We start from the raw sequence: 19,361 nt of genomic DNA, 5'->3' as shown, positions 1-19,361 counted from the left end.
GCCGACCCCCAGCCCAGTGAAAGGCGGACATCAGGTCCTTTGTGTTGCGGTTGCTGTCGTCCCACCTGTCCATCTTGACCACCTCGGCGTCCAGGATGTTGCGCAGCACCTGCTCCACGGCGATCTCTCCTGCGTAGCCCGACCCCCAGCCCAAGGTGTTGGACAGGTCGTTCCCAGTGCCCAGGGGCAAGATGGTGACCTGAGGGATGAAGGGGTCCTGGCCCTGAAAACATCACCACACCGAAAGGGGATGAGGATAGGATACAGGGATGGGAAACAGATCTAGAATGGGCTCATGTGCTAATTACGAGTGTTGATTGCCGCCAAACCGTTGATGTAAGGCTGACATAGGAATGGTGGCATCCCATAGATTAGAAAGCCTTAATGTGTATTCGCCAGGAGTTAATTGGTTCTGTTCGGCCACATTCATTTAAAAAACAAAATGGTTGCCGTAAAGAGCCCGAATCCCAACGTTGGACGGTGGACCACAAAAAATAAAACATTGGAAAAAAAATTATATACGGAAGATCGTCCTGTTTTCTTTTTACAAAACCACAATACATAACGTATCGGCAATCAAACATCGCTGTAATGTCGGATTGTGTTGTCCCTGTCGATACCTGTACCTAACAGGATAGCCACTGTGGCTACACGTTATCATTGATAACGGACCGTCCCATGATGTCTTGTGGTGCTACCGCCGGTACCTTGAGCTTCATGGCGTCGATGGCGTCCAGCACCCAGCCCACGGTGCCGTCGCCCCCGCAGACCAGCACCCGCACACTGCCGGGAGGCAGCAGGGTGCAGAGCTGGAGGGCCTTGGAGGGGGCCAGCTTGGACAGGTCAAACACCTGGAGGGAGGGAGGGAGAGAGGGAGAGAGGGAGGGAGGGACAGGGAGAGAGGGAGGGACAGGGAGAGGGAGAGAGGGAGGGAGGGAGGGAGGGAGGGACAGGGAGAGAGGGAGGGACAGGGAGAGGGAGAGAGGGAGGGAGGGAGGGAGAGAGGGAGAGAGGGAGGGAGGGAGGGACAGGGAGAGAGGGAGGGACAGGGAGAGGGAGAGAGGGAGGGAGGGAGGGAGGGAGGGAGGGACGGACAGGGAGAGAGAGAGAGGAGGGAGAGAGAGGGAGAGGGAGGGAGGGAGGAAGGGAGGGAGGGAGGGAGGGAGGGAGGGAGGCAGTGGGAGGGAAGGAAGGAAGGAGGGAGGGACAGGGAGGGAGAGAGAGACAGACAGAGAAAGAGAGGCAGAAACAGAGAGACAAATAGACAGAGAGACCGGGAGAGACAGACAGACAGACAGGTAGAGTGGGTGAGACACAACTTTATGCACGATATTTCACCTATAAAACTCCCTTAACTAATACTACGGATTCTACGACCGATTTCTGAGTGGGCTACGAGGGAACTATCTGCCGGAGGTCTGCTGGGTTGCTTCTAAATCGGGGGGGCGTACAACATCACCATGGTTACTACAAGACATGTAGATCACCATGGTTACTCACACCAAGCCTGCTCCAGATGCAGGACAAGATCTCGTTTAATAGGCCAGACCTGAACAAAGTCCCGCCCACTGTGCCTAAGGAGGACAACCGGACCAATCAGGGTCTCTCGCTTCATTTGAACGGTCGCAGTCGAGATGGAGCATTGGAGACCCAGAGAGGGGGGGGGGGGGGGGGGGGGGGGGGCCACGGGGGGGAGAGGGGGGACCCACCTGGACAGGGTTGAGCAGGATCCTGAACTGCTTCAGCAGGTCGTCCCCCATGTTGTTCCCGCTGCGCGTGTTGGCCAGCACCAGAACGGGGGTCCATCCCCGACCGCAGGAGGAGCCCAGCTGACACACACACGCGCACCAATCAATGGGATGAAAGGTAGAACTCGGTCGCTCAATGCAACGCAAAAACCCACCAGGATACCAGAGGGCGACAGTTAAAGACAACCACCAAACCTGGTAATATTAGTGCATAAAGAGCTCTCGCTCTCGCTCTCTCTCTCTCTCTCTCTCTCTCTCTCTCTCTCTCTCGTCATACAGGACGCCTGCAGCAGGTGATGTTTGGGTCCTTTCCCCGCTCTACCTTGCTGTAGTCCTCGGGGTGTCTCCGGCGGAGCTTGTTGACGTTGTACAGGTAGTGGTGGGGGATGATGAGGCTGCGGAACTCGCCCAGGTCACAGCGGCCGCGGTCCGTCATGCTGGGGATGCAGTCGTCGTGCACCGTGGACTGGCACCAGATGCACCTGCGGCGCGAGGCGGGGGGGGGGGGGGGGGGGGGGCCGTTGCCAGGTTTGAAGTTATAACTGAAGTTGTAACACTTCAACACATCAGTGTCAGGCTAACGAGTGAATGGATACAACACATTTTAACTTACCTGAAGTCGCACAGCTTAGGCTGGGTCCCGCATTGCAGCTCGCACACTAAGCAGTAGCTGGCCAGGGGGACGTTGCCTCGGACCCAGTGATGCTCCGACGTTCCGTTTGACCGAGGGGGGGCCATGATCTCCTTGCACACCAGACTTCGGTCCGCCCGGCGCAGACACTGCTCGTCGGCGCACACCCCGCAGCAGTCGCAGAAGGCTCCGTTCAGGATGTGCTGGGAGCAGACGCAGCAGTAGGTTGGCTTGTGGAAGAGATCCGTGTAGTGCCAGCCGTGCTTGCTCTTGCGGAAGAACTCTTTGGTGTGTATTTTCCGCTTGGAGCGCTGAGTGCTGCACCACAACGTGATCACCACGGGTATGATGACCGCGAGGGACGTCCAGAAGAGCAGCGTCCACTCCTCCCGCGACCCGCGGTCATCCTGCACCTCGTCTCCATCCATGTTCGACATGTATGACCTGTGAGTCGTATGCACTTCCCCCGGTCCAGACGCGGTCAATTATACTCAACGGGCCGATATTAATTATCCTTGGTTTTTGCAGAACATATCTGAACGTCCATGGTATATGCACGTTAGATGCACCGTCCACTGGCGATGTCACAGTGCGAATCGTGCAGATAGACTAAAAGGTTTGTTTGATAACAACCAAAAGGCTTTGGTGGTCAGCCTACCAAGTCGTGTTTATAACACCGCAACAGCTTCCTGCTGATGTCCTACTGCTGGATGCTGCAGCTGTTTCTGTCCTCTGCTGAGATAAGCCCCTCGCTCTGGTTTCCTGTCACTCCTTCACCCTTCCGTGGGGGGCTGCAGCCTCCTCCTCACAACCGTCCCATGTCAGATCAGATGATACTTCTGCAGCTTTTGACAAAAACAAAACATCGAGAGCTGTCCGTCCGTTATCACGCTGCTACATCAGGAGCATGTATGCGGAAATGGAAACAATGACGCAGTTTGACGTGTTTCGACGCGTCGGATTCAAAACGTCGATGCTCCTTTTTTTTAAAATTAATTGTCGCCAAGCCATGATATTTGTTTTTGATGCATTGATCTGATATAGGCCTATACCTAATCCAGGTTTGATGTAGAGATATATCGTATGACTTTAAAGAAAATAAACACGATATCCATGAATTCACCAAAATATTACACGTTTCTGAAGTGGTCAAGTGAAGGTATTTTGGTGTATTTTGGTGTGTGTTTGTGTGCGTCCGAACATGTGTGCTAGTAATCTGGTGTGGATTTAATTACGTAATAACGTTAATGAGATTGAGCTATCAAAAATAGTACAGAATTGAACGTCATTACCACCTGGTGGTGAAAATAAAAATTACAACCTGGATACAAATTCTTGATTTACTTGACCAATACGTCGGTCGCAGGAATTATGATGTTGAATGAGTACACCAAATGTTCATAAGAGCACAAGATACATTAAATGAAATGAGTATTATAATTTAAATGGCCATCATTCCTCAGCATTATTTTTCTTAGTATGTAATTCTTTTTTATTTAAATCTGTATTTTCTGGGCGTCAGTAACGTGGAGGAGGTCTCAACCTCGTCGACCTGCAGACAGTGTCTTAATTAATGGACTTCGCGGAGGCAACCGTCCTCCGCTTCGCGTCGGACGGTTCACGCCTCCACGTCGTCCATTAATTCCTGATAATGGACACCTCGTCGGGCATTATCCCTTACGTTTTTGATCTGTGAACCTACCTGTGTAAACTGCAGCCAAGATCAGGAAAACGAAAACCAGCCGGAATGTCTTCATGTTGTTCACCTTTTCTTCCCGAGGCTTTAGTACTTTTATAAGGACACAAGATACATTTAATTAAATTAATATAATTAAAATGGCCATAATCCCTCGGTATTCTTTTTCTAACTATGGAATCTTTTTTTTTTATCTCGGTGTTATGGGTGTCAGTGCGTGGGGGGTATTCAACCTCCTCGACCTGCAGACAGTGTCATAATGTACTACAGCCTTGGGAAGCAAAGGTGAACAACATGAAGACATTTGCGCTGGTTTTCGTTTTCCTGATCTTGGCTGCAGTTTGCACAGGTAGGTTCACAGAACCAATACAGCAATATACTGTATGTCTATCATTTTAGAATAAAATGATAGACTGAGCTGCTGTGCTCGTACCACAGAGGCACTTTGGAGAGAGCTAAGGTTCAAAACTGACTTTTTTTAGCGAGTTTTATCTGAAGATGTTGTATTGTAGATTTATCAATAAAAAATATTATTTTTGGGAGAGACATTTCATTTTGAATGTTATGGACTTTTGGAAGGAAGTGTGCTCATTCATAATACTGTCAGATACTGTTCCCCCTCTGTTCCATAGGAAAGGAGGCTCACACATCTTTCAAATTCATACTGCTAACTTCTTTCCCCACAACAGATAAGTCCTGTGATTTTCAGGCTGATATCACCAAATTTGACCATTTAGAACAGGGGGAACGCATCTTGACAGCTTGGAATATTACTGTCAGATACTGTTCCCTCTCTGTTCCATAGTGATATCAGCCTGAAAATCACAGCACTTATCTGTTGTGGGGAAATAAGTCAGCAGTATGAATTTGAAAGATGTGTGAGCCTCCTTTCCTATGGAACAGAGAAAAAAAAAATGACATGCAATATGAATGAGTCAAATCTTACGAATATACTTTGCTTGCCAGGAGATCTGGTGAATATACTGTGGCAACCCGGCTTGGTGAGTGAGCCGCCTCCTTCCAATAAGCACACGAACTGGAGATTACTTAGAGCCAAAATTGTACTTTTATTCAATAGTAAATTATAAATCTATCAAACCAAACATAAAACTCGGCTTTGGAGGAATCAACAGTCTTTTTCCTCCGGGTGGAATCCCATCACCCATGAGACTGGTCTCTCCGCACACGCGAACCAGGAGAGCCCTGAATGAGGGTGGAAGCATGCTTTTTAAAGCATGCTTCCCACCTGCTCCTCAAAGCATGCTTCCCACCTGCTCCTCAGGTGCTCCGCATCTCAATTATTGGCACCGATGTTCTTACTGGCGCCATCTGTCGGAAATCTGTGGTACACCGCATCCACAACCTGCCCCCTTGGCCTCCAGGGGCGCTGTGCCAGAGACGGGTTGCCACACTCCTCCACCCTTTGATGAAGGCTCGGGGCACCTCTGACTGACCAGCAACCCGGGTCGTGGCTGGATAGGGTGTTGGCGTTGGTCCGCCCCGGCCAGTGTCCCCCCTGGAACCTGTAGGACCTCTTGCCGGAGCGGTAGTCTGGCCCGAAACGTAGCTGCTCCTGCTGCCGGCGCAGCTTGACTCGCTCCCGCTGGATCCCGTACCGCTCACGCCGGCGCTCAAACCGGATGCGCTCCCGCTCACGCTCCAGGAACTGCAGCTCCATGCATTCGGCGTCCAGACGCCGCTTCTCCCCCTCCAGCCAGTTCCTCTTGCGGATCAGGTGCTCCCGTTCCTCTCTCTCTTGGACCTGACGGATGCGATCCCGCCTCTCCTCCTCTCGGATGAGTCGCCTCGGCTGGGCTGCCCGTCCAGGTGGCGCTGTTCCCCGTCTGTCCTGACGAGTCTCAATTGGCTGGGGACCGACGTTGAAGCTCAGCTGTTGGGCGACCTGCTGGTTCTCTTCCAGCTCCTTCATCAAACCCAACAGCTGGGCCTTCTGTGCCTCCCTCTCCCGGGACCAGTCCATGCTTTGGGCCTCGTGTCTGGCGGCAGTCTCCTCCAGGGCCATCTTGTGCTCCACCTTCATCTTCTCCAGCATAGTCCTGCTGGCCACCAGCTCCTCACCTACCTCCTGGTCATCCTGGAACCTTTGTTCATTCAGCCGCCGGATGATATGCTCCTTCTCAGCGACGGATTCCACCAACCTGGTGAGGGCGCCGTCTTTGTTGGAGGTGTCCGCCTGCAGCGACTTGACCCTCCCTTTCAGGCTGCCCATCTGCTTCTCCTTGTCCCGAAGCTGTTCCTGCAGGTTCTCCATCCCGTTCCGTAGGTCATTGACCCTCCGCTCCTTAACCTCAAGCATTTCCTTGAGGTCCTGGATCTCCCTGATCAGGGTGCACTTCTCCTCGGGCCTTTCCTGGATCTGCTTGTTGAACGTGGGCCCCTGCTCGAGCCGTTGGACCGCCTCTCGGAGGAGGAGGAGTTCAGTTTCTCTCTGGGTGGCAGCTGCAGCTCTGTTGGGGCTCTGCATCAGGGTTCGTTCATCCATTGAAAAGGAAAACCTGTAACTTGGTCGAGCTGCCTCCATTGGAAGTCGGCGTTTACTTAACTAATGGTCCGTAGATTGGTCGAGCTGCCCACATCCTCCACCATATGTGGCAACCCGGCTTGGTGAGTGAGCCGCCTCCTTCCAATAAGCACACGAACTGGAGATTACTTGGAGCCAAAATGGTACTTTTATTCAATAGTAAATTATAAATCTATCAAACCAAACATAAAACTCGGCGAGTTTTATGTTTGGTTTGATAGATTTATAATTTACTATTGAATAAAAGTACCATTTTGGCTCCAAGTAATCTCCAGTTCGTGTGCTTATTGGAGGAATCAACAGTCTTTTTCCTCCGGGTGGAATCCCATCACCCATGAGACTGGTCTCTCCGCACACGCGAACCAGGAGAGCCCTGAATGAGGGTGGAAGCATGCTTTTTAAAGCATGCTTCCCACCTGCTCCTCAGGTGCTCCGCATCTCAATGATTGGCACCGATGTTCTTACTGGCGCCATCTGTCGGAAATCTGTGGTACACCGCATCCACAACCTGCCCCCTTGGCCTCCAGGGGCGCTGTGCCAGAGACGGGTTGCCACAATACCTAACAAGGACATTCATAAGCAACACGTTGGTCTTTATCTGGCCGTTCCTGACTATGGTTCCTGATGAGCCAATGAGGGTAAGGATCACAGAGGTCAAAGGTCGACGGTTGCATCATCAGAGGAACATCTGGAATTTCAACACATCTAAGGATTTTTTATTCTGTGTACTTTAAAACGTCAATATTGTCTGCTTCTTTTATTTGTGTTTGTCAGAGTCTGCTGACGGAACTCTTTCACATTTCAATGAAAATAATTATTTGAATTTTATGTTGATTATGGTGCAAGGTTGGATCCAGCTAATAATAAAGAAAGACAAAACAAATGATACATCAATTAGATTATTTACTTCATGGTGGGAACTTGAACCTAGTGATATAATTATTAATTATTGTTCAGGGGTAAATGTACATTTCTTCTAACTTTCATTGATCTTCTGACCCAAAGTGATTAATGAATCAAAATGTATTATAATAATATTATCATTACATTATATATATATATCTTATTAGATAGATAGATAGATAGATAGATAGATAGATAGATAGATCCTTTAATATTTCTTTACAGGAAATTACAGTGTCACAACAGCGTGCACAGACATAACAAACACACATTCCCTCATATGCTAAAATACTTAAATACTACAATAAATACAATAATAAATACTATAAGGTGCAAAGTTAATTTTGTGCATTGTAAAACCGTATGGCAGCTGGTATACAGGACTTCCTGTACTGCTCCGTTTTGCATATTGGTGCAATTAGTCTCCGACTGAAGGTGCTGTTCTTGATCACCTCCAGGGCGTGGAGTGGGTGAGTGGGGTTAGACATTATTATTGAGTATTGAGTATTATTGAGACATCTTATAATTATTATCATTATTTTTGTAGTACTTATACTAGTAGTATTAGTATTAGGATTGCTTCTGCACCAATAATACGTAAAGGCCTAGGCTACTTTTCTTTAAATTTCAATAAATTCGATCTAAACAGGCCTATAGACCTTCAACCACTGACCAAATGGAAGATTATAGCCTAAGGAAATGTTTTTTATTTTGGTGTCATTCTCCCTGTTTGAAACGCAGTAAACATTGAGAGCTGTCCGTCCGTTATAAATTAATTGTCGCCATGATATTTGTTTTTCGATGCATTGATCTGATATAGGCCTATACCTTAGCCACCAATGATATAGACATATCGTATGACTTTAAAGAAAATAAACACGATTTCCAAGGATTCAACAAAATATTACACGTTTCTTGTTTCTGAATTGGTCAAGTGAAGGTAGGCCTATTTTGGTGTATTTTGGTGTGTGTTCATATGCGTCCTTGCATGTGTGCTCGTAATCTGGTGTGGATTTTATTTGTAATAACAGTAATTAAATTGAGCTGTCAAAAATAGTACAGAATTGAAAGGTCATTTCCACCTGGTGGTGGAAATATAAATTACACCCTGGATAAACATTCTTGATTTACTTGTCGAATGCGTCGCAGGAATTATGATATTGAATTAATGCACCAAATTTTCATAAGAACACAAGATACATTGAATGAAATTAATATTATAATTAACATGGCCATAATCCCTCGGTATTCTTTTTCTAACTATGTAATTCTTTTTTTTTTTTTATCTCGGTGTTATGGGTGTCAGTGACGTGGGGGGTATTTAACCACTTCGACCTGCAGACAGTGTCTTAAAGTACTACAGCCTCGGGAAGCAAAGGTGAACAACATGAAGACATTTGCGCTGGTTTTCGTTTTCCTGATCTTGGCTGCAGTTTGCACAGGTAGGTTCACAGAACAAACACAGCAATATACTGAACGTCTATCATTTTGGGCCTCATGAAGAATGCAAATTCAGTTGAGATGTATATAATAACAGATATAACATACAACATGTCATGTATTACTCAATGTACATAAAAACTATTTAGCATTAAGGAAATGTCATATCTTATGTTTGGGGGACTTAACGATTAGGCTAATCAATTTTCCATTTGATACAGAATGCTGATGCATGTTTGGGTTGTGTGCTCGTTTTGTGTCAACATTTGTTGTCCGGTTATTAATTCCAAAAAAACAGGGCTGTGCATTTAATAAAATGCATCATGTATAATCACTTACATAATACAAATATTTACATTAAATTACATAATAACGCAAATAGGCCTTTACGATAAAATGGCTACTTTAATAAAAAAAAGAAGATTTGGATAAGTTCTAAACGTTAAGATAAGGATAAAGAGAGAAGCCACGACAGTAAACCATAGCAAAATAATATTAAATAGTGCAAACTGTGTTGAGTGGAGAGTGTGGTTTGTCACGTCGCTGGGAAGGGCTATGGGGGTTTGGGCTACACCGCGCAGCCCTTGACCGAGCTAGCCTCATTCTCACACATCCTCCTAGCAGAGAGGTAGAGCGGGTCTGCCTCTTGTGGGAGCCTCCCCTGGGACTATAGCTTTGGGGAATGAGCAGCCCCTTACTGACCGTAGTTTATCACCCTGCACACCAAGTAGGCCTACTGGGAAATAGCAGCAGGATTTTCCAATAGCTCTTTCCTCAAAGCCCAGTTACAAACATTGAAATAAAGAAAGCTAATAATTAGGAGGATTCTGAAAGTTTGAGACATTCATAAGAGAACACGTTGGTGTGTATTTGTATTTTTGTTGCTATGACCAGATGCCAATCCCATCATGAAGGAGAGTGTTGCTAAGCAGCCCTTCCGCAGCAAGAGGCAGGTTGTAATCATCATTGGTAAGGTTTTGTAATTTCAACACATCTAAGGATTTATTTTTCTGTGTACTTTAAAACGTCAATATTGTCTGTTTCTTTTATTTGTGTTTGTCAGTCTGCTGATGGAACTCTTTCACATTTCAAAGGCAATCTAATTGATTGATTTTTACGTCGATTATGGTGCGAGGTTGGATCAAGCTAATAATAAAAAAAGACAAAACAAATGATACATCAATTAGATACATTATTTACTTTATGGTGGGAACTTGAACCTATGTGCTTCTAATTATTCATTATTGTTCAAGGGTAAATGTAAGTTTCTTCTAACTTTCAGTGATCTTCTGAACCATAGTGATTTATTATAATTTATTAATTATAATTCATTATAATATTATCATAATATGATATATATATGTTATTATTTTGTAGTACTAATACTAGTAGTATTAGTATTATGATTGCTTCTGCATCAATAATACGTAAATGCCTAGGCTACTTTTCTTTAAGTTTCAATAAATTGGATCTACCACTGACCAAATGGAAGAATATAGCCTAAGGAAATGTTTTTTCTTTTGGTTTCAATCTCTGTGTGCGACGCAGTAAACATTTAAACTATCGTCAAACATTACAAAACCAGATTTATACACGAGACATTGTCCAGGTAAACGCTGACATCCACTCACACATGCACTATGAACACATGCATACAAACACAGCTCATTTAAACATATTTACTGTATCGTGCCAGATCTTCCTGGACCTGAACCGAGACTGGCCGCGAGCAGAAGCGGCCTGGTGACGGCCTAGCGCTGAGCTGGAGGTCAGTCACCGGAGCCGGAACGTCAACGCGGCGTTCTCTCGATAATACAGCCTTTAATTTGTTTACTCGAATTACTTGAGTTTTAATGGTTTTAATGGTTGTTAAGGAGGAAACCTTTGGTGTGTTTCCGCTATATATATTTTTTTAACGTAACATTTTTTTGCTCTTATTCTGTCCTCTGCTCCTTTCAGGGGACCGAGTCCAGGTGGCGCCCACAACGTGACCCGACGGACGCACGACGAGTCACGGTGTGTGATCGCTGTGTGATCGGTGTGTGATCGGTGTGTGATCTCTTAAACTGTCTATTTGACTCATGCATCACATTGGAAATTGTGTATGAATTTAATTAAAAAATAAATACAAATATGACTATATCATCGGTTTGACAGTCAATGGTATTCAATTTGCTCAATTAATTTGATTGATGGTTTATTTAAATCTATTTTCTAACCTTAGGTCAACTCCCTTAGTCTATTTATTCTTTCCAGAGCAAACCGGTTTCATTTAGTTTAAGGAAAATACATTTTGTTTTGTCGTTTTCATTCACTGAACCGTCTCACAAAAGGGAAGGAGGGACAGAGAGAGGGAGGGAGGGAGGGAGAGAGGGAGGGAGGGAGGGAGAGAGAGACAGAGAAAGGGAGGCAGAAATAGAGAGAGACAGGGACAGAGAGACAGAGAGACCGGAAGACACAGACAGACAGACAGACAAGTAGAGTGGGTGAGACACAGCTTTATGCACAATATTTCACCTATAAAACTCCCTTAACTAATACTACGGATCCCACTACCGATTTCTGAGTGGGCTACGAGGGAACTATCTGCCGGAGGTCTGCTGGGTTGCTTCTAATCCGGAGGGGGGGGGGGGGGGGGCGTACATCACCATGGTTACCACAAGGTATATGGATCACTCACACCAAGCCTGCTCCAGAGGACAGGATCTCGGTTAATAGGCCAGAACAGAACAAAGTCCCGCCCACTTTGCCAAAAGGACCACCGGACCAATCAGGGTCTCTCGCTTCATACACCACACACACACACACGCACGCCAATCAATTGGATGAAAGGTAGAACTCGGTCGCTCAATGCAACGCAAAAACCCACCAGGATACCAGAGGGCGACAGTTAAAGACAACCACCAAACCTGGTAATATTAGTCTCTCTCTCTCTCTCTCTCTCTCTCTCTCTCTCTCTCTCTCTCTCTCTCTCTCTCTCTCTCTCTCTCTCTCTCTCTCTCTCTCTCTCTCTCTCTCTCTCTCTCTCTCTCTCTCTCTCTCTCTCTCTCTCTCTCTCTCATGAAATTCATTTTTGAAAAAGTTACAGCCCTAATATATTACAAATAAAATTGGTAATTTTCATAAAAAAGCAAAAGTATTTCAAAATAGAGATTGAGCTTCCATCATTGGTCTTACTTACGTGTCAGTGTCCCACCATGCTGTTTGTAGCCCTGGCTTGTGTTTCCCATTCTCTATTCAGCCCTCAGCTCCACCAACAAGGACCTGCCAGGACAGCAGGCAAGGTACTGGGGCCATCACAACCATTACAAATAAATAGATACTTTTACACTATTCAGTATGCTGGGCTTTTTGTTTTTGAACTAAGTGACTGTTCGCCATGTATCAGATATGTATATTTAATTAATAAAGTACATTAATGTAGTTTTTAATCTTTTATTGTTGACATCAAAACATTGCAATAATGAAAGTATAGTTTTAAAAGTTGTTCAACTCTAAACTAAGCTTCTGTAAACCTCAGAATAAAATGATACTACTGCAAACAGCTGTAAGAGCTACTATAAGAACCCAATATCATTTTACCATGGAGTACACCTCCCGTAGGCCTAGGCAGTGTCCTGGAGGAGAAATCAAAGATAATAGCTGTGAAACAAAAGATTCAGAATGGCCTGTCTTGGTTTAAAGCCCACTCACCACGACAAGGTGCAGGCCAGGAGTGGGAACATATAAGACGGGAAAAACATAAATAGACTGAAAAACAGAAGACATGAGGCGTTTTACCTCTAATTTTTCCGCCATGCTCAGGGTCTCAAATTTGTGCTCCAATAGATGATCTACCTCATTCATGTTGAAGACTGGTTTTCGTTTGTGTGCCTCCGACACGTTTGTTAGCAAAGTTATCCATCTCCTTCTCATCTTCGCTACAGGACTTCTCGAGTCGCGCGCGGCACGTGAGGTGAGGTGGGAGGTCACTCGAGTCATGACTCATCACAACGTCACACACTACAGCCAATGAACGGTGAAATATGAAATTACACTGAAGTGGAACGAACCATATATGTCCATGGCGGTCCCGGTGCGGCCAGCCCCACCAGAAGTAATAACCTGCGTCGATTTCAACAGAGGAACACTCTGAGCATGCGCATTTCAATTTTTCAAGTCCAATACACATTACATTGGGCTGATGGGGCTCGCTCGAGCCACTCTTGCCCCTCCAGACGAAATCCGTCTGAAGAAGCAAGCTAGGGTCGACTAAAAATGAACTAAAAGCGCCGAATTTATTATTTGACAGTACTTTCTGGGGAGATTTTTTATATATACATATATATAATTCATTTTATATATTTTTTCTTTTTTCATTTTCTTCTTTTTCTTGTGAGAGTAGGTGGGGGCGTGGGGCCGAGCCCCACTTGCCCCTACTGACCAGTTGCCACTATTAGCATGTAATTATTTTTTATTTAAATCTGTTTTTTCTGGGTGTCAGTGACGTGGGGGGTATTTAACCACCTCGACCTGCAGACAGTGTCTTACAGTAGTAGAGCCTCGTCGACCTGCACACAGTGTCTTACAGTACTAAAGCCTCGGGAAGCAAAGGTGAACAACATGAAGACATTCGTGCTTGTTTTCGTTTTCCTGATCTTAGCTGCATTTTACACAGGTAGGTTCGTAGAACAATTACAGCAATACTGTAGGCCTACGTCTATCATTTTGGGCCTCAGGTAGAATGAAAATTCAGTTGAGATTTATATAATAGTATGTATACATATAATATATTACATTTCATGTATTACCCAATGTACAAACAAACTATTTAGCATTAAGAAAATGTTAAATCTTATATTTGGGGGACATAACGATTAGGCCAATCAGTTTTACATTTGATACAGAATGCTGATGCATGTTTGGGTTGTGTGGTCGTTTTGTGTCAACATTTGTTCTCTGGTTAATAATTCCAAAAAAACAGGGCTGTGCATGATCGGACACTTCTGTTTCCTGTAGCCCCCCAAAAAAACTCTTTCCTCCTATGGCGAAGTCATGCCCCTTCCGGTAGAGCCCATTGGACCTATGAGATCGAAAAATATGAATGGGTTTCAATCGAGAGAAAGTAATTAATTTTGTGCCCCAGTGTTTATATGCCCCGGGTTAAACATAAATGTTCTTTGTGGATTTAAATAATAATCTTTCATGCAAAGAAAACTAAACTTTTTCGTGAAGAAGTTTGATAATGTCCATTATAAGTTTGGGCATGTGGAGAGTTTCGACAACAAAGACAACGATGAGGAATCAAAGACGAGCGCGTGCTTCTATGTTGGGCTGTTTCCCTGCCGGCCTATATCAAGTGATTTCTGTAGAGTGATATCATCTAAACATTAAATGCATAGGCTAGACCCTTATTGACCATAGTTTATCATCGTGCAAGAGACACCAACACAAAAAAGTACTGGTAAATTGCAGCTGGATTTTGAAATAACCAATTCTTTACTCAAAGCCCAGTTACAAACATTGAAATAAAGACTATCTTTAACCTACTCTGGCTAATAATTAGGAGGATTCTGAATGTTTGTAAAATACATGCAATATGAATATGACTCAAATCTTACGAATATACTTTGCTCGCCAGGAGATCTGGTGAATATACATAACAAGGACATTCATAAGTGAACACGTTGGTGTGTATTTGTATTTTTGTTGCTATGACCAAATGCCAATCCCATCATAAAGGAGAGCGTTGCTAAGCAGCTCTTCCGCAGCAAGAGGCAGGAACCATAGACATCTGGCAGGAACGGCCGGCTAAGGCCGGCCAACCTGACGAGCCAATGAGGGTAAGGATCACAGAGGTCAAAGGTCGACAGTTGCATCATCAGAGGAGCATTTGGAATTTCAACACATCTAAAGATATTTTTTTCGGTGTACTTTAAAACGTCAATATGTCTGCTTCTTTTATTTGTGTTGATTCTGCTGATGGAACTCTTTCACATTTCAATGGAAATAATTATTTTATTTTTATGTCGATTATTAGTTGGATCCAACTAATAATAGAGAAAGACAAAACAAATTATGCATCAATTAGATACATTATTTACTTTATGGTGGGAACTTGAACCTAATTATTGTTCAGGGGAAAATGTAGGCTAAGTTTCTTCTAACTTTCATTGATCTTCTGACCCAAAGTGATTTAATGGCCTGTGATTTATTAATCATAATTTTCTATCATAATATTATCATTATATTATATATACGTATATCTTATTATATCTTATAATTATTATCCTTATTTTTGTAGCACTTATGCCTATAGGCTACTTTTCTTTAAATTTCAATAAATTCGATCTAAACAGGCCTATAGACTTTCAACCACTGCCCAAATGGAACAATATAGCCTAAAGAAATGTAGTTTTTTTATTTTGGTGTCATTCTCCCTGTTTGAAACGCAGTAAACATTGAGAGCTGTCCGTCCGTTATAAAATAATTGTCGCCATGATATTTTTTTTTGATGCATTGATCTAATATAGACCTATACCTTAGCCAACAATGATATAGAGACATATCGTATGACTTTAAAGAAAATAAACACGATTTCCATGAATTCAACAAAATATTACACGTTTCTGGTTTCTGAATTGGTCATGTGAAGGTCCATTTTGGTGTAGTTTGGTGTGTGTTCGTATGCATCCTTGCATGTGTGCCAGTAATCTGGTGCGGATTTTATTTGTAATAACTAATCAAATTGAGCTGTCAAAAATAGTACAGAATTGAACATCATTTCTACCTGGTGGTGAAAATATAAATTACACCCTGGATGAACATTCTTGATTTACTTGACGAATGCGTCGCAGGAATTATGATATTGAATTATACACCAAATTTTCATTAGAACACAAGATACAGTGAATTAAATTAATATTATAATTATAATGGCCATAATCCCTCGGTATTCTTTTTCTAACTATGTAATTCTTTTTTTATTTGATCTCGGTGTTATGGCTGTCAGTGACGTGGGGGCTATTTAACCACCTCGACCTGCAGAACGTGTCTTAAAGTACTACAGCCTCGGGAAGCAAAGGTGAACAACATGAAGACATTTGCGCTGGTTTTTTTCGTTTTCCTGATCTTGGCTGCAGTTTGCACAGGTAGGTTCACAGAACAAACACAGCAATATACTGTACGTCTATCATTTTGGGCCTCATGTAGAATGCAAATTCAGTTGAGATGTATATAATAATATAGATATAGCATATAACATGTCATGTATTACTCAATGTACATACAAACTATTTAGCATTAAGGAAATGTTAAATCTTATATTTGGGGGAAATAACGATTGGGCCAATCAATTCTCCATTTGATACAGAATGCTGATGCATGTTCGGGTTGTGTGCTCGTTTTGTGTCAACATTTGTTGTCCGGTTATTAATTCCAAAAAAACAGGGCGGTGCATTTCATAAAATGCATCATGCATAATCACTTAAATAATACATTAAATTACATAACGCAAATATACGATAAGATAGCTACTTTTATAAAAAATAATAGATTTGGATAAGTTCTAAACGTTAAGATAAGGATAAAGAGAGAAGCCATGACAGTAAACCATAGCAAAATAATATTAAATAGTGCAAACTGTGTTTGGAGAGTGTGGTTTGTCACGTCGCTGCATGGGAAGGGCTATGGGGGTTTGGGCTACACCGCGCAGCCCTTGACCGAGCTAGCCTCATTCTCACACATCCTCCTAGCAGAGAGGTAGAGCGGGTCAGCCTCTTGTGGGAGCCTCCCCTGGGACTATAGCTTTGGGGAATGAGCAGCCCCTTACTGACCGTAGTTTATCACCCTGCACAAGACACACCAACACCTAGAAGTACTGGGAAATAGCAGCAGGATTTTCCAATAGCCCACTCTTTCCTCAAAGCCCAATTACAAACATTGAAATAAAGACCATCTTTAACCTACTCTGGCTAATAATTACGAAGATTCTGAATGTTTGCTAAAATACATGCAAAATGAATATGAGTCAAATCGTATGATTATACTTTGCTTGCCAGGAGATGGTGAATGTACACAAGAAGGACATTCATAAGTGAACACGTTGGTGTGTATTTGTATTTTTGTTGCTATGACCAGATGCCAATCCCATCATGAAGGAGAGCGTTGCTAAGCAGCTCTTCCGCAGCAAGAGGCAGGATAAAGTCTTCGAGGTGGTAAGTTCATAGAGGTCAAAGGTCGACGGAAACATCATCAGTGGAACATTTGTAATTTCAACACATCTAAGGATTTTTTTTTTCTGTGTACTTTAAAACGTCAACATTGTCTGCTTCTTTTATTTGTGTTTGTCAGAGTCTACTGGTGGAACTCTTTCACATTTCAAAGGGAATCTCATTATTTGATTTTTACGGTGATTATGGTGCAAGGTTGGATCCAGCTAATAATAAATTATATATATATATATATATATATATATATATATAATCATAATCATTATTTTTGTAGTACTAATACTAGTAGTATTAGTATTATGATTGCTTCTGCATCAATAATACGTAAATGCCTCTACTTTTCTTTAAATTTCAATGAATTGGATCTAAACAGGCCTATAGACTTTCAACCACTGACCAAATGGAAGAATATAGCCTAAGGAAATGTTTTTTTATTTTGCTGTCAATCTCCCTGTGTGAAACGCAGTAAACATTTTAAAAACTATCGTCAAACTTTACAAAACCAGATTTATACACCGAGACACTGTCCCAGTAAACGCTGACATCCACTCACACATGCACTATGAACACATGCATACAAACACACCTCTTTTAAACGTATTTACTGTATAGGTCCAGATGGATTTGGTCCGGAGGGAAAGGTCCTGGGAGCCGGTGGAGGTCTAGCGCCGAGCTGGAGGTCAGTCACCTGTAAGCCGGAACGCCACCGCGGCGTTTTCTCGATAATAAAGCCTTTAATTTGTTAACTCGAATTACTTGAGTTTTAATGGTTTTAATGGTTGTTAAGGAGGAAACCTTCGGTGTGTTTCCGCTATTTTCATTTATTTGATTTAGGGGTTCCTTTAACATAACATTCTTTGTTCATATTCTGTCCTCTGCTCCTTTCAGGGGACCGCGTCCAGGTAGCGCCCACAACGTGACCCGACGGACGCACGACGACAACGAAGACGACGATGAGGAATCAAAGACGAGCGCGCGCTTCTATGTTGGGCTGTTTCCCTGCCGGCCTATATCAAGTGATTCATTATAGAGTGATATCATCTAAACATTAAACGCGTAGGCCTAGACCATCATATTCTAAGTATGTGGACTCTTAAACTGTCTATTTGACTCATGCATCACATTGGAAATTGTGTATGAATTTAATTAAAAAATAAATGCAAATATGACTATATCATCGGTTTGACAGTCAATGGTATTCAATTTGCTCAATTAATTTAATTGATGGTTTATTTAAATCTATTTTCTAACCTTAGGTCAACTCCCTTAGTCTATTTATTCTTTCCAGAGCAAACCGGTTTCATTTAGTTTGAGGAAAATACATTTTGTTTTGTCGTTTTCATTCACTGAACCGTCTCACAAAAGGGAAGGAGGGAGGGAGAGAGGGAGGGAGGGAGGGAGAGAGAGACAGAGAAAGGGAGGCAGAAATAGAGAGAGACAGGGACAGAGAGACCGGAAGACACAGACAGACAGACAAGTAGAGTGGGTGAGACACAGCTTTATGCACGATATTTCACCTATAAAACTCCCTTAACTAATACTACGGATCCTACTACCGATTTCTGAGTGGGCTACGAGGGAACTATCTGCCCGAGGCCTACTGGGTTGCTTCTAATCCTGGGGGAGGGGGGGGGGGTGGGGGCGTACATCACCATGGTTACCACAAGGTATATGGATCACTCACACCAAGCCTGCTCCAGATGCAGGACAGGATCTCGGTTAATAGGCCAGAACAGAACAAAGTCCCGCCCACTTTGCCTAAAGGACCACCGGACCAATCAGGGTCTCTCGCTTCATACACCACACACACACACGCCAATCAATGGGATGAAAGGTAGAACTCGGGCGCTCAATGCAACGCAAAAACCCACCAGGATACCAGAGGGCGACAGTTAAAGACCACCAAACCTGGTAATTATAGTGCATAAAGCTCTCGCTCTCTCACGCGCGCGCGCGCGCTCTCTCTCTCTCTCTCTCTCTCTCTCTCATGAAATTCATTTTTGAAAAAGTTACAACCCTAATATATTACAAAAAAAATTGGTAATTTTCATAAAAAAGCAAAAGTATTTCAAAATAGAGATTGAGCTTCCATCATTGGTCTTACTTACGTGTCAGTGTCCCACCATGCTGTTTGTAGCCCTGGCTTGATGTTTCCCATTCTCTATTCAGCCCTCAGCTCCACCAACTAGGA

The 19,361-nt window shown here is 43.6% G+C and overlaps 1 protein-coding gene and 1 long non-coding RNA gene across 4 annotated transcripts in view; one reads left to right on the top strand and one right to left on the bottom strand.

Annotated features, from left to right (window-relative positions):
• dgke (diacylglycerol kinase, epsilon) overlaps nt 1-19,361 on the bottom strand; it is a 26,379-nt gene extending 7,018 nt beyond the window's left edge. Inside the window, exons 1-8 of one of the 2 annotated variants that reach the window (XM_030350949.1) lie at nt 19,279-19,361; nt 12,543-12,577; nt 12,142-12,247; nt 2,362-3,224; nt 2,071-2,230; nt 1,710-1,829; nt 708-851; nt 66-223 (exon numbers count right to left, since the gene is read on the bottom strand). In XM_030350949.1, coding sequence (XP_030206809.1) covers nt 66-223; nt 708-851; nt 1,710-1,829; nt 2,071-2,230; nt 2,362-2,816 — 1,037 coding nt within the window. In that variant the 5' untranslated portion in view covers nt 2,817-3,224; nt 12,142-12,247; nt 12,543-12,577; nt 19,279-19,361. Of the gene's footprint in view, nt 1-65; nt 224-707; nt 852-1,709; nt 1,830-2,070; nt 2,231-2,361; nt 3,225-12,141; nt 12,578-12,740; nt 12,867-19,278 lie in introns of those variants that run through there. The other variant, XM_030350948.1, reaches the window with a different exon arrangement.
• Nucleotides 8,221-17,392, top strand: LOC115540000 (uncharacterized). Of its 2 annotated transcripts, XR_003976080.1 has the most exons (8): nt 8,221-8,962; nt 9,855-9,929; nt 10,657-10,728; nt 10,920-11,872; nt 12,202-12,244; nt 12,887-12,915; nt 15,952-16,090; nt 17,079-17,392. It is a non-coding gene; the product is annotated as an uncharacterized LOC115540000 (long non-coding RNA). The 2 variants fall into 2 exon arrangements; XR_003976079.1 differs by lacking the exons at nt 9,855-9,929; nt 10,657-10,728; nt 10,920-11,872; ... (1 more) ...; nt 12,887-12,915; nt 15,952-16,090 and having other exon boundaries at nt 17,079-17,143.

This window comes from Gadus morhua, chromosome 3 (genome assembly GCF_902167405.1).
Source record: "Gadus morhua chromosome 3, gadMor3.0, whole genome shotgun sequence".
NCBI classification, from domain to species: domain Eukaryota; kingdom Metazoa; phylum Chordata; class Actinopteri; order Gadiformes; family Gadidae; genus Gadus; species Gadus morhua.
The sequence above is the reverse complement of the archived record's forward strand: the minus strand, read 5'-3'. Positions and strand labels throughout refer to the sequence as shown.